This window comes from Lygodium microphyllum, chromosome 28, assembly GCF_053477565.2.
Source record: "Lygodium microphyllum isolate KBCC chromosome 28, Lygodium_microphyllum_v1.1.10, whole genome shotgun sequence".
In the NCBI taxonomy this organism is placed as follows: Eukaryota; Viridiplantae; Streptophyta; class Polypodiopsida; order Schizaeales; family Lygodiaceae; genus Lygodium; species Lygodium microphyllum.
In genome coordinates, this window is record NC_141162.1 from 75,470,457 (window position 1) to 75,484,732 (window position 14,276).

General features: G+C 41.5%; 1 protein-coding gene across 2 annotated transcripts; it reads right to left on the reverse strand.

The window, feature by feature from the left end:
- Nucleotides 1-654: 654 nt before the first annotated feature.
- Nucleotides 655-13,294, reverse strand: LOC148011611 (linoleate 9S-lipoxygenase-like). 2 transcript variants are annotated; one of them, XM_087670308.1, is made up of 10 exons: nucleotides 12,592-12,728; nucleotides 11,832-12,121; nucleotides 10,115-10,355; nucleotides 9,473-9,713; nucleotides 8,931-9,064; nucleotides 4,136-4,221; nucleotides 3,950-4,057; nucleotides 3,330-3,637; nucleotides 2,910-3,194; nucleotides 655-1,992 (listed from the first exon to the last, which is right to left on the reverse strand). In XM_087670308.1, the coding sequence occupies exons 1-10, from the start codon at nucleotides 12,653-12,655 to the stop codon at nucleotides 1,236-1,238; spliced, it is 2,514 nt and encodes an 837-aa protein (XP_087526434.1). In that variant the 5' UTR covers nucleotides 12,656-12,728; the 3' UTR covers nucleotides 655-1,235. The 2 variants fall into 2 exon arrangements, with proteins under 2 accessions (XP_087526434.1, XP_087526433.1); XM_087670307.1 differs by having other exon boundaries at nucleotides 657-1,992; nucleotides 12,712-13,294.
- Nucleotides 13,295-14,276: the final 982 nt, after the last annotated feature.

The following is a 14,276-nucleotide window of genomic DNA, read 5'->3' on the forward strand; positions in this document are numbered from 1 at the left end:
TTAGGTTGAAGTTCAAAGACTCAATAGTTGAACATGTGAAAGAGCTAAGGATGATTGTGACACAACCAAATGGCACAAATGGATCCATTCCTATGTATAGCCATACTTCCTAGGAAATATGACTCAACACCTAGACATAAGGAAACAATTACTTTGGAGCTTTATATCTCTTCTTTGTTACTCAACAAAAAGAACTTAAAGGGCAATAAGCAACTAGAACCACTCCCACAAGAGAGTTATTTTCTTTTCTCAAAAGACACAATCCAACGACCAAGGTAAATAGGTGCATGTGCAACCACTATGGTAGAGTTAGAAATGAAAAGGGAATCTATTATCACAAAAATGAACCCCATGTGTTATAGGTGCAAAAGATTATCCCAAACACCAAAACACACAAGAGAAATCAAGTTAACAAACATCATGAAATAAGAAGACAAGTCTACTATAACATTAGAGTTTATTCATCTTTAGGAATCTCTTGTATCTATAATCAAAATTCATTGTAATCTCTACTACCCAAAAGACTCTATAAACCAATGATCCATAAGTCTGCTTTGTAGCTAATAGGCCAAAAGTAGGGGTTTTGGTTAGGAACCAAGGCAAAAGAAGGGGGGACGGGGTGTTAGTGTACTTCTAACCATTCAATGCAATCAATTAAACACAACTTGCTCTTAAGGGGGGTGTTGATTCTTAGAAAACAAGGGTAGAATCTTGGAAACACAAAAGCTCACACTTGTTACTTGCTATAAGCAGTCAAAGTTGATCAATGAGGTAAGTAGGGCCTCAACCAAAAGGAGCTGCAGTCAATAAGAAAATGGATGATCAATGAGGTAAGTAGGACCTCAACCAAAAGGAGATGCATGCAATATGGAAATGGATACTCAATGATAAGAGAGATAGAGTTGCTTTAGGGAAGGTCTTTGAGAGTCACATTAGTTGTACTCATTGCCTGTTCGATTGCCTCTTGGTTAACGCAAGCTTGTATGCAAATTTGATCAGTTTTCATTTCTCCATATCTCATCATAGATCCCTTGTATTATGATTTTAGCTAGTATTTCTCTTACATGAATGAAAGGCGGTGATTTTAAATGGCAACCCTACTTTTGCCAACGGGAAACGCTTAAAACATAGTTTTGCGGCATCAGCAGGTGATAGTAATAACAACAACAACGATTAACAATACGGCATGCCGCACCCTGCGATAGTGCCCGGGGTGTGGGGCCAAAGCTACCAATTCAGATGGAGATACTGTTGGGTACACCGCGGCCCGTGACGCCATAACTGGAAGTGGTAAGGAGGAGGGTGTAGGGGATGGAGGCGAGGCCGCGCCGGTTGAACAAGGCCGGGTTGGCGTTGCGCTCTCGGATGTCCGCCTCCGCGTCCTCCAGCCGCTGGCGGAAGCGCCGCAAAGAGCGCGCCACCTCCGACTCGGGCTTCGCTCCGTCCACCAGCGGCGCGTAGCCCAGATACTCCTCATTGACAGCATGAGAGGACAGGATCTCCAGCGTGGCCACGATGATGAGGCACTGCGGTGCCGGGGGCAGCGTGGCCATGTAGAACGCCCCCGGGTCCCGCAGCAGCTCCCGGTGCTCGGGGCTGTCCCTCGCCGGCACGTGACGCCTGCCCATGCTCGGCCTCGCCGGTGGGTACCCGCCGTAGGCGTACTGCCCGAAGTTGACCGCCGCGTGGAGGCAAGACGTCATCCATATCACCGTCGTTGCCACGTCTGCCAGCCTCTCCCGGGTATCCAGCTCGATCCACCAATCCTCGCCCGCCTTGTCGCCGTGGCCCTTGTACCGGATCTCGGACCACCACTCTTGCAGCTCCACGTCGGCCGCCACGTCGGCGTCGCTCTTGTAGTAGATGCCCACGTAGTCCGTGGTCCAACCCTTGATGGCCGCCCACACGTCAAGGCCGTCCGCCGCGAAGGGGTAGTCCTCGATGAATAGACGGAGGCCGTGCTTCGCAGATGGGTCGCACTCGGCCATGCCCCTGATTTCCACACCCGAAAAAGACCAAAAGAAAATCAGCAACTTTACGCAAGTCTGGAACTTTATTCATTCAATCCACCCACGTGCCACAACTAACTACTCTACGGTAAAGAGGCCAATAGATTGTCATCTAACTAACAATCCTCCATTACAAACTTTTTTTCCAAGTGAGCTGCATAAATGTTTTTTAATGGTCAAATTATTTATATTATGTAGAGCTTAAAGAAAAGATATTAGAATATTTTGATATTTTTATTAAGTAGCCTTAGCTACAAATCAAAGGTTCATAAAAGATGAGCATTGAGGAGCCAATAAAGTGACACTCGAGGATGCATCGCTTTAGGGTTTTACAAAATCTAAAATATTAAAAATTTTACATGGCTCAATTGTTTGACTTAAGTTAAGCTCATTTGTAATTTTTAAAATTCACATTATATTGTTAAGTGGCTTTAAAAACCACATCTTTCTTGTAAAATTGTCACTCAATTGGGGTGGGGTGTGTTTTCCTTTTCGAGGGCGCTACTTTATTGGCCCCTTTACCCTACTATGACCCTTTGTCTTTGTTGTCATAGGCGCGTAAGTTCTCCTCCATGACCGTTATGGGAGTTAGGAAAAGGTGGGGAAAGGAAGGACGAGAGACCAGAGGGGTCTTACAATTCACCTTGATGAAGACACACAGAAAAGCTTATCCCCTTCCGACAAAGGAGCCAACTCCCAATTTTTCTTTATGTTGCTAAAGCCACACTTGAAAAGCTTGTACATTAACCCATGTGAGTGATGAGTAACACTCGACAAACTTGATGATCCTACAACTTTTGACACAAGCTTTTTGAGAAAACTTGGTACAATAATTCATCTTTTGTTAGTCAAACAACTCGAACAAAGGATAGAGACACAGGCATTCGTACTTTCCCTCACCTTTTAAGCAAATCACCGGGTAAACCTTGCTCATCTAGCGACCACCCTTTATATGCCTTTGAGCTCATTCTTATGGCATACTTGCCGGGCGTAAAACCATACTCGATAATACCTCCATCAAGGATCGATCCTGCATAGCAATTAATGAGGTTGCCACGTGCCAAAGCATTGATATTCATGGTGTTCTTCAAGTGTGGAATTAAAAGACTATGTAGAGGATGCATAGCGCTCAAGCACCGATTTGTTGCTATGACAAAGGGCTCCACACAAGCATGTGTTTTCAACCTACATACATAAATACAAGCAATTTGAGTTTCATTTTTGTGACAAGCATCTCAATCATCAAAACAATATGGTACAAAATCTTGATGTTGTGCTAATCATATTTGCAATGCCTTTGTTTTTAACAAGCACACTTACCAATGACTTACTAGCTCGTGAAAACCCATGTCATTGATAATGGTGTGTATCTTGGCCAAGTTCCAAAGGTCATCTATTTGACCAAGCGGAGGTGGAACAAATACAGTTTGGCTTGCTTCCACCTTCCCATCAGAGGACGGGGGTAGACTCAATTCTATGGCAATAGGTTGAAGGATGTCCTTCCTTGTGAGGTAGAATAAAGCTCGAGTTGCATATCCTTTCCTGTCATCTTGCTTGTTGATGGCCTCAATGTAGGGCATAAAAACATCATGGTAGTCAAGGATATAAAGCTTCTTCTTTGTGATAGCCTGTAAAGAGGGGAGAAAGTCTTTCAAGTCATTTTTATAAATCTATTTCAATCTTGTGAATGACTCACAAACATGTGTGACCCCAACTTATGTGTAATCTTAAAAAACACTCTATAACAATTCCTGATTTTGAGCATTGGGGCCTATTACTATCAATCAATAGGATGCAACACGTTCTTGTACACACTAAGCATGGACAAATAAAATTGATAGCTTCGAGGGCCAAGTTGGTGAAAGAATAAGCACCCATATTGTAGTTCATGCACAAAAAGATTGTAAACATATATGTTTTCCTTAAATCTAGTGACTAACCTCTTGTGCGGTCATCCCATCAAGAAATCCTTTGATGTGGTCTTCAGTTATTGCTGAGGTAGAAGGTCCGTATCTTTCAGGGTCAAGTGTGCTCACTGGTGGGAAGACCTATTCATTGGCCAATAAAACAAGACAAACCTAAATGACTAGGTAATGACCATACTCAAAGCAAAAAGCACATGTTACCTCCAATCTTCGAATGGCTGTAGGATTGATCCCTGCCAACATTTGTCGAGCAAACTCTGAATCATCTCGCCACATATCCGTATTCACTATATGATCAACATGCAACAATTGTCAAGTAACTTCAACACTAGATGGAATAACTACAATGTTAGCATTCAAATAAAAATTAACAAAAATATTAGACCCTAAAAACTAGAAAGTAAGAATGGTATCCTTTCATGACCATTATGTTACCAACTTTATTTGAAGACACTCAAATCCCCACCTCTCAAGATGTCTATGGTTCAAGTTCCCAATACTCTTCTATCCCCCAAATGGGAGAAAGAATGAGGGGCATTGAACATTGGTAGAGTTCCCACTTCAAACACTAGAGGGGGTTATTGCCTAATAAACACCCTAAGTAGTATACCTTGAGTTGTAGGAGTTAACAAGAGCCTAACCTGGAAATGATCAATATTTGTGAGAAAACTCTAATTATTTCTCCATATGTTTTCATCTAAGATATGATCAACATACACTTGTAGTATCAACTTCAATTAACAAAAGAACTGCAACCTTAGTACACCTCAACCCTTAAAAAGTGAAAATTTAGAACCATATCCTTTAATGTCAACTACCTTACTCTTATTTCATTGCTCTTATTTCTAGAAAAGATTCAAGCGCTCATGCCCAATATTGTAAGGCCCCAAATGACCAAAACCATGATGGGCATTGGACATTGGTATGGTGCCCAATTTAGACACTTGTCTCACCATACGCATGTAGTATCAACATCCACTTGTGGTATTCAAGATATGATCAGCATACACTTGTAGTATCAACTTCAACTAACAAAAGCACCACAACCTTAGCATTGAAATACCAGATAAATTACCTTAACCCCTAAAAAGCACTTGTATTATCAACTTCAATTAACAAAAGAACCACAACCTTAGCATTCAAACACCAAATAAACTACCTTAAACCCTAAAAAATAGAGTTCTAGGAACCATATCCTTTAATTTCAACCACCTTACTCTCCCTATCAAACGATATTTTCATTGTTTTCATTTCTAAATGAGACTTAAATGCTCATGCCCAATATTGTAGGGACCCAAATGAGCAAAATCATGATGTGCATTGGACATTGGTATGGTTCCCAATTTAGACACTAGAAGAGATTGAGCATAGTAAATCAAATGGTTATGAAATGACTTATCCGGACCTAACCTTAGATCAAGATAATAAAGCAGACATTACATGCACCTTACATTAAGTTGTCTGACTCAACATGGGTCTCTATCATAACATTGAGACATATTCCCTATAAGTTGTCAATATAGGTGGTTGGTGATCAACCAAGATCCCCTAGCATACAAAAGTTGTTAGCCTTATTCAAGGTTGGCAAATGCTCAAGAGTTAGAAAGTGGAAAAAGTGACGGGTGTATGACCCAAAACTCTAAAAAGTGAAGGTGCAATAAGGACCAAGACTTCAAGAAGAGACAAACACGACCCCAAAGCTCAAAGTGAAAAAGCACATAAAGTTAGAAAAATCTGAATATAGCTAGAAGATGTCACCTAGGACTATGTAGGAACTAAAATTAATATTAGAACCCCCCCCCCCCCCCCCCCCCTTCCCTCTCCCTAGAACATCTAAAGTAAAACCATTTTCTAGTGCTTAGCACACTCCCATGCAACTTGTATGTTAAAATTTACATAAACATAAACTATCAAGAGTGAGTGAGTGACTGGACAAGTAAGTCAACCCTACATTTGCATAAGAAAAGAGATCTTAGTCACAGGCACCATGAGTTACTCGGCCCTACACATTTGTAAGTGAGTCCATCTCATATTTGAAGTGCAAAAGATTAATCTAAAGGTATTCTAGTGGATTCTAGTGGTTGCAAATTAAAACTAAGGATATCCCTTTTTACTTTCCCATCTCTATTGCATCTCCATGCATGCCATAGATTGAGGAAAAAAGGTCACCTATTGTTGTGGATTGCTTTTAAACACAATCGGCAACCTTCAATTTCATCTTAGCATGTTTGCTTCTCTCTTCTCCATCCTTTCACTTGCCATGATTGGTTGAGAGAGAGAGAGAGAGGTGACAGAAAGGTGAAGTGACTGAGTGAGAGAGAGAGAGAGAGAGAGAGAGAGAGAGTGTGTGTGTGTGGTATCGTTCAACTTGGAGAAACAAACAAGGACTCTACAACCTTGCACGTGCTTGTAGAATCGAGATTTCTAGAGCTCAGTGATACGCGCTACCAATGAGATCTGCAAAGCTTGGAAGCACATTGAATCACCTAGACTACAACTCAATGTGTATCTCTTGATTCATCTATATCACTTTGTTTGTTTCAACAATTAGACTAGATTGAGGATTAGCTTCCTTGGTTTGGCTAGATTGGAGAGATAGGCTAGGCTAGGAGACTCATGGGGTGAAGGCACATGAGGAACTGAAGGGATCAAGAGTGCACAAATCAATATGCATCCATCCATCTAGGTTAGGCACAATTATAGTCAAGGGCAACACTTTGGTTCTGCTTGCATGACACGACTAATTCTTGAACTATTGAACATCCTTACCATCCACCCAAGAGAAACCTCATACATTAGCAAGATGGGTTTCATGTCAAGATGTGTGCACTAGAAAAAACTTTCTATGACATAGCTTAGGAAGCCTGCATTAAAAGGCAATCAATTCATGGATTTGATATGAGTAGAGATTAGAATATTCAACTAATTCAATTGTCTGGTTAGAATTTTTCTTTCAACCAATCCAAAAAGAAAAAAAATCTCTAAAAATAGCTTGCCCACTTGCCTAGTATTCATTTGTTGCATGCACTATAATAGACTAGGCAACGTCACGAATAATTCATGAGATATAAAGGCAAAGCAACGGATCACAACTAGCTAGTCTAGGACATTGTACCCCTCTATAAAGAAAGTTTAATCAAGGTTAAATTGGCCTTAAAATTGAAAAAAAAAACTCTATTTTCATGTTGGCATGTGCTGATTTTCTAAAGTATAAGCACATTGAACCATGCTTGCAAGTGCAAGGATTACTAGAATAGACTATTTGCTCGGGTCTTATCTATTCGGGGTAGTAGTGTGTGAAGGTTGATAATTGTGTTATATCAAAACATGAATTAAAATTTTTTGATACAATATTGTAAGTGATCTTCAAATTTTGATCTTGAAGTGGTTGAAAGCAAGATTAATCATTAAATAGGTGTTGACTCAAACTAGCTAGTCAACAATTGACTAGCTAGTTCAATTGCTTGGCAATCGAGAGTAGTAAGAAAATTGTAAAATTCAAAGTGTTATGTCAACAAGAGTAGATCCGAAACATGCTTTTCTTTGATTTTTCGAGGTTTATTATCATTGGTTTTTCATGGGATTTTAGTTTGCAATAGCAACCTCTTGATAGAGCTTTGTCGTGACCGCATTGCAAAGATAGTTTGGGGATTTATGGATCCATCTTGTTAAAGAGGTTGGATGCATACATTATTTCAATTTTTCTATACAATTTAGCTAGATTAGAGCCTAGTGTATTCATTTTCTGTTCCAGCAACTAGTCTCAAACTTATAAATTTAGTACTAAACCCTGCACTTTTTATCCAAAATAGTCTGCAAATAGTGGGGAAGTCAAATATAGCCAAAACTATATGTAGTTTGTCCTTGACTAGCTCATTGATGCCTCGTTGAACCTCTTGGAGTGTGTCCTATTAGACCTAGTCAAGGTCACATCTAGAAGTGTGCCATCTTGATCCTCACTCTTTGCAATAGTATTGGTGATGACTATTGATACTACCTTGTTGCCACAAAATCTCCAACATATTGTAAATGTGGCAAAAATTTATAATTGACATCCCATATGCACTAATTCTGGATAGTTGACATTCCATACAAACTAATTGTGGTTTCAATACAATTAAGAAGTAAAGGCTCATGTAGAGACAAGATCTAGTGGCATGGACATATAGTTCCCATCATATTAGCAAAAATGTAAACAACACCATGGTAAGGATGCAAAAAAGAGGATTTATCAATAGCAATGGCCTCAAGTTGAGGAAATGCTAGCATTACAAGCCCACCAAGTGGATGCAATAGCGCACCCATTACAAGTGCTTCAATGATTTGTGTGAATTCAATACACATTATTTGAAGTAAAGTAAAGAGAAAATGGGATACATATGGAAGGATAATAGATCCTAGATCATTCAATTCGTTCTCCCTAATGTAGTTACGAGAAACATAGCTCAATCATTAAATCTTTTCACAAATCTAGGGCTATCATTGTTAGCCCATGCTACTACTTTTAGACACAATGCAATGTGGAGATACTTAAAACTCCAGGTATGAATGTATTAGTAAGCTAGAGCTCAAAAAATCTAAAGATTTGCATGGCTTTAGATGGCTCATCACACCATCTCATTAGAATACTCAAAGGGCTTGCTTGTACTTCTTGCACATATTGAGTAATTATGCCATGTCTCTTTTGTTTGATTATTGAGATTGCACATAGAAAGATGTAATGAGAACAATTATGATTGATAATAATTGATTTGTGACACCCAAGTAAATTGTGGCTTGCACATGTGTGTGTGTGCATGTACGTGCACGTGCATATGTTGATTTATTTAAGTATTTAAATGTTACTGGAATTGCATTCCACCGTACCTTATAGTACTCTAAGCTTAGTGGGTGTGATTCGTAGTAAAACATTGCATGAAATTAATGTGCGTGTAGTCATGTGCATATGCTTGTGGTTTACTATATGCTCTGAAGAGTGGGTTGGATTAATGCATACCTTGAAGGATTTGAGGCACAGGAAAGGTGAAGAGCTTGGGATCTCCTCCTTGGGGGTCTGTTATTTCTCGGATTATCTCAAACGGAGAGGGGCTGCTAGGGCGAGCATCCTTCTCCTTTTGTAGGGAAGATATCCTGTCAAAAGTGCACGAAAGAGGGGTGACGGAGCAACTTAATCGAGTCTTCCAATCGAATGATTCGTAATGACTTGCAGCACCTTCCCAGAGGTATTAGTGTGGACAATTGCCCATGGACAAAATTCCTGGATTCTAAAGTAAGGTGCCGGAAAGAAAGGACCAGGTGTTTCTTCTTCTTTTTTCCCTCCTACCGCATCGCCTGCCTCAATGGGACGGTACTGTATGTGCTAGCAGTTTTGTGATCAAATTTAAGGCTACTTATTGGTTTTAAAAAACGTTCTTTTAATTTTATTTTTTTAAAAGAGAAAGACTTGAAATTTGAAAGATGCCTCGAATTTCTTGTTGTTGTTGTTATGTTAGGTACGTAGACACAGAGAGAGAGAGAGAGAGAGAACAGAGTGTATACTTGTCGAGTCTCTCTTTGGTGACGGCTCGTGTGGCGTCGATGCTGCTTCTGTCGTACAGTGCTTCAAAGGCTTCAAACGATGGGAACTCTGCACTCCCCCTCAGCAGCAATCGAAGCGCTGGCAGGACGATGTGGAGAACGGCCTTTAGACCCGCGCCCAAGAAATCGGACGTCTTCAGACGATCGAATTGCTCGTCTCGAGGAACATACACTCCACGTACAGGCATCTCTGCCGTCGGATCTGCCACCTCACTAAAATCTTAGAACTACATGAACGTGCTATTTCACTGTACTGCGTATGTAATTACTAAGTAGGCCAATTTAGACACGAAAATCTAAGCAAATGATAACTGCAGTTACAGAATGTGATAGCTTGCTCTTTGGACCACAAGATTTTGTGCTACAAGACCTCTGAAACATTGTTTGCGAAGAGAAGAGCCAAGGAAGACCATGTATGGTGCGGCCCTGACCTAATCGTTCAGCGACCTAGAACCTGATAAGACCCTCTCTCCATCAATAACCCCATCCCCATCCATTGAAGTGTTGTGGGCGGGGGGAAGCTGACCTTTTATATTATACTAGGGTTAACATGAAAGGCATTTAAGCTTCCCTCAAACATCCAATTAATAATTTTAACACTACCTGTCTTCGTTCTTTGACGCCCGGTCCGACATCTTCTAGGGTAAGGAAACTCTTCTGATCCACCTAAAGTAGGCCTGGCATACTCAGGACTGTCATCTGGACGCCCGAGATCATTATACACATCATAGTCGTAGATTCTGTCGGAGACAATCCTCTCGCCTTCTCCTGTCCCTCGTAGGTTTTGGAGCTCTTGTGCTCGTAGGGTCTCTAAACCAAGAGGGGTTTGATTGGGAACACACCGCTGTAATCAATCGGCAAAGAAAATGAGCGACAGGAGAAAATGTGATCTTGGTGGCTTTGCCAACCAAACTTTACAAGGACAATACTGAAGCTGCAATGAATAGAGCAAAAGCAGGAGTTACTATACGTATAGGTACGAGAGTCACGATTAGGGAGAACGATCAACTTTTCAATGTTCCAAAAAATATCCTCTTGAAACATAAACAGCTTGATAATAATAAAGAGATATGCTGAGGGTGTCGTCGATGATAGAAATTTGTGTGAAGTTTCTGTTAGGTACTTCCGAGTTCCCAGAGAAAGCTGTAATTCGTAAAGCAGTGAAATGCCTTGAGGCAGGGGCGTGAAAGGGTTTTCAAATAACAGTTGCAAATAACAAGTGCCTTGATGGAGACCTCCACGTGCGGGCACCGTCTTTGGTGGAATGATCTAAAGTGGGGTAGGGACAACAAACAGTTCGAGGAAATGAGTTCCAACTCCAAGCACTACCCACAAAAGAGCAAGGAGCCCTCCCTTATAAAGTTGTAAGGCATTCGTAGGGCATCATCCCAGCACATCTCACATTGTAAACAAAGGATTGCTCCGTGGAGTCTCAACTCTCCAGTCTCCAATCAAGTATAAAGTGTGGAGTTACTCGAATGTAGCAGGTATGGTACATAAGAGACGTGCTGTGCCGCGTGCAGTAAGTAGGTCAATAGACCTACGCAGGGAGAGAGAACAACCCATAGTCTCGCAGCCCCGCGCAAGTCCAAATTTCGATGGGACCCTTGCGGGGAAGGCGAGAGACCACCATCGCATTCTCCAGCAAAATAGCTTATTGCCACTCAACTTCAACTATGACAGGTTCACTGAGCACCTCTCTTTTGAGAGGCACTTGGTGAGAAGTTAGAACTCCTTCAAGTTCCGCTTTGCACAGAAGCAAAGTTCAGTCATCCCAATCATGCACCTAAAACTTTGACTTTGAGGAGTCATTCGACTTGCGTGTGGCTTGGGTCTAAAATTGGCAAAAGTGACATGGCCAACTGTGGGCTGGTCAGTGGCCCATGCCCTAAAATGTAAGATACTAAAATGTAAGATATTAGTTTTTTTTAATCTAATGTAATATTTATTATTTTCTTTCTTTTTAAGGGACACCTAAGTACTTAAGAGCCGTGGGCCTATGCTAGTCACCTTGTCTGCAGCATGAACATTATAGAATCAGTCGTTTGAAAATATTAGAAAAATGTTGGCAAACATCCGACCGAAAAAACATTGACCTTTTTCGAGGGAAATGTGTTGGCATAAGCACAAAATGAAGCAATTTTTTTTGGACCTTATTATCTTTAAGTCTAGACCGTCGTAAGATATGTAAGAACAAATGGAAAATGTAAGCCCAAAATAGAGATCAATACAATTATGCAACTATGACTAATAAAGCTCACAGAGGAGGAGGTAGAATATGGTTATAAAAGAAATCGTGATTTTAGATAAAGTTCATCACCTTGGTGGTAAAGAAAATGCGAGGGCCACCTGATAATTTGGGGCTATATACCCATGAATTGCATGTGAAGGTAATATCATCGGGTTGAGATGGTGATTGAAGGTTGATGCTCCTCAGGAAAAAAGGATTTGGGTGGTTATTTTCTACTAGAATGGCACCTGGCTGTCCAAAATCTTTGTCCACCTTGAAGCTTATGTTGTATTTTGTACCTTGATCGGCAACAAGGCTACTTGGTGTCTGAAACCAGCCTTCCAAGCACACCTTCACACTTTTCTTGCCACACTTTGTACCTGCAAACATTCAAATTTTCACGTTTAACTCTGAGGATGAGGTCAAGCCTTTCTTTCAAACGAGATTGCAAACGTACGAATGTTGACTTAGAGATGTGAGACTCAATCTGAAGCCGCTCGGGTCGTGAGTAGTCAAAAGCGATCTTTTCACGGTGAGAAAGGGTTCCTTTTAGGAGGCAATGATATGTGAAAGACGAGCAAAAGATAGAAAGGCAATTTATCGAGGGAACACGTGAACGGTGAGTGTGTACACACAACAAGAACACAATACTTTGAAATGCTATCCTCGAGGGGATTCCCACGCGCCTATCGATCATGGTTTCAGGACGTGGCGACGTGGGTAAGGACATGGAAATTGCGTGGGATTAGATTTGAAAGCCGGGCAGTCACAAGGGCCTAGCTAGAAGCCATATCAACCCATGATCACCTTCGAAACATCAAATTGACGAGGTCACTAACAGGAAATTCACCAGAGTAAATGTTAGCTAAGACCGTGGAGGTCACAGCACGAGCTTCGGAGGAGGAAGAGGTCATTGATTCAGATTCGGGCGATCAGAGTGGATGGCTCGCGAGCGAGCTATATGACTTGCCTGAGTCAAGGGCGTCCTCGCTGACGAGCTGTAGGTTTACGCGCGAGCCAAACAGCTCACTAAACTTGTCGGCAACATCTGCCACCGCGTTGTTGAGGTCCAGGAAGTTGAGCTTCTCCACAAGCGCAGTGCCTTTCCATTCCACCGCTGCCGCTGCTCCTCCTCCGAATTTAGCAGCAGCGGTAGACTCTGATGCCGGGCCATTGTAGGTTGTGGTGGGGGGCACGGACTTGACCTCTTGCTCGAGTCCCGATCTGGTGCCACTGCTGGGCGCGCTGCCGCTAGAGGCTGATCTGACGATCACAGGATCATATTCATGACGATGATGATGACGACGATGATGCGCTTGATGGTGGGTAAGTTGGACGTATGTGCCATAGCCTAGCAGAGTTGGGTTACAAGGGCTGAACACGGGGCTGGATAGCCTAGAGGTAGGATTATTGAGTAAGGAGACATTTCGGTGAGCAGGGACTAGCTCTTGCATATTGAAAAACACACGCTCTCACACAGACTCTCTCTCGCTCGCTCGCTCGCTCTCTCTCTCTGTGTATGTGTGCCTCTGCTGGCATGTATAACCAAGGCTATACCTGCCTGGCCAGGGCCTGAAAAGACTTTTTAACACGAGTCTCGCACGCACACTGTCTCTCTCTCCCCCGAACTCGCTCTCTCGGTTTGAGAGAGACATGTACTCCCGTACCAGTAATCTGATTCTTGAACAGTTCTCCATGTATCGGATCTAGATAAACTTGGGCCCAACACAAATAGTTTTTTTATGATGCGGAGAATAGTATATTATTAATTAATATTGTGAAGAAATTTATAGGCAGCTTTGAGATTCATCAAAGCTACGGGCGGTAGTAGGTACTAAACAGGCTTTCGAATTGCTGCCAAAAAGAACAGGTAGACAGGTGGCACGGCCCACTAGCCACGTTTATAAAGTATAAAGTAGTAGAATTATTCAATTGCTGTGATAAGGTCTGCGTTGTGACGTAACTGACGTTTCTCTGTCTTTTGACGCTATGCATCTTTACTCTTTCAAAACATTGTATCACATGGGCGCATTTTTTTAAAATATCTTTAAAAAAAGAGCAGAGAGCCCAGTGCCCACTAGACTCGAGAGGAAAAACAACAATTAAGCTAGTCGAAAAGTCAAGGTAAAGTTTGCTTTTTCTAATGCAGAAGTTGAGATGCAAGTATCATAAGATAAATGTACAGTTGAGATTAAGAATGACATAAACGTACAGATAAAAATTAAAGGTCGTGGGTCTGGTCAATAGGACGACTTCTGAAGATCAGCTTGTTGTTTTGCATGTACCTGACACGTGAGTCATGCCGAAGGGTTGCTTGATTTCACATCTGGGACCAGTCCCATCGATAAATATTAAAGAGAGGTATATAGCTTCTTCTTTCTTTGGATATTTACTGCTATTCATGTGAACGCTATTAAAATTTTACCTCTTCTCTAGGATGAAACCCATTTTCAAGGGTGCTACAACTTTTAATATTTAGGCGTCTATACTTCAGTCAAATAATTACATTGAAAAGGGGGGTTAGTCACACGGGAC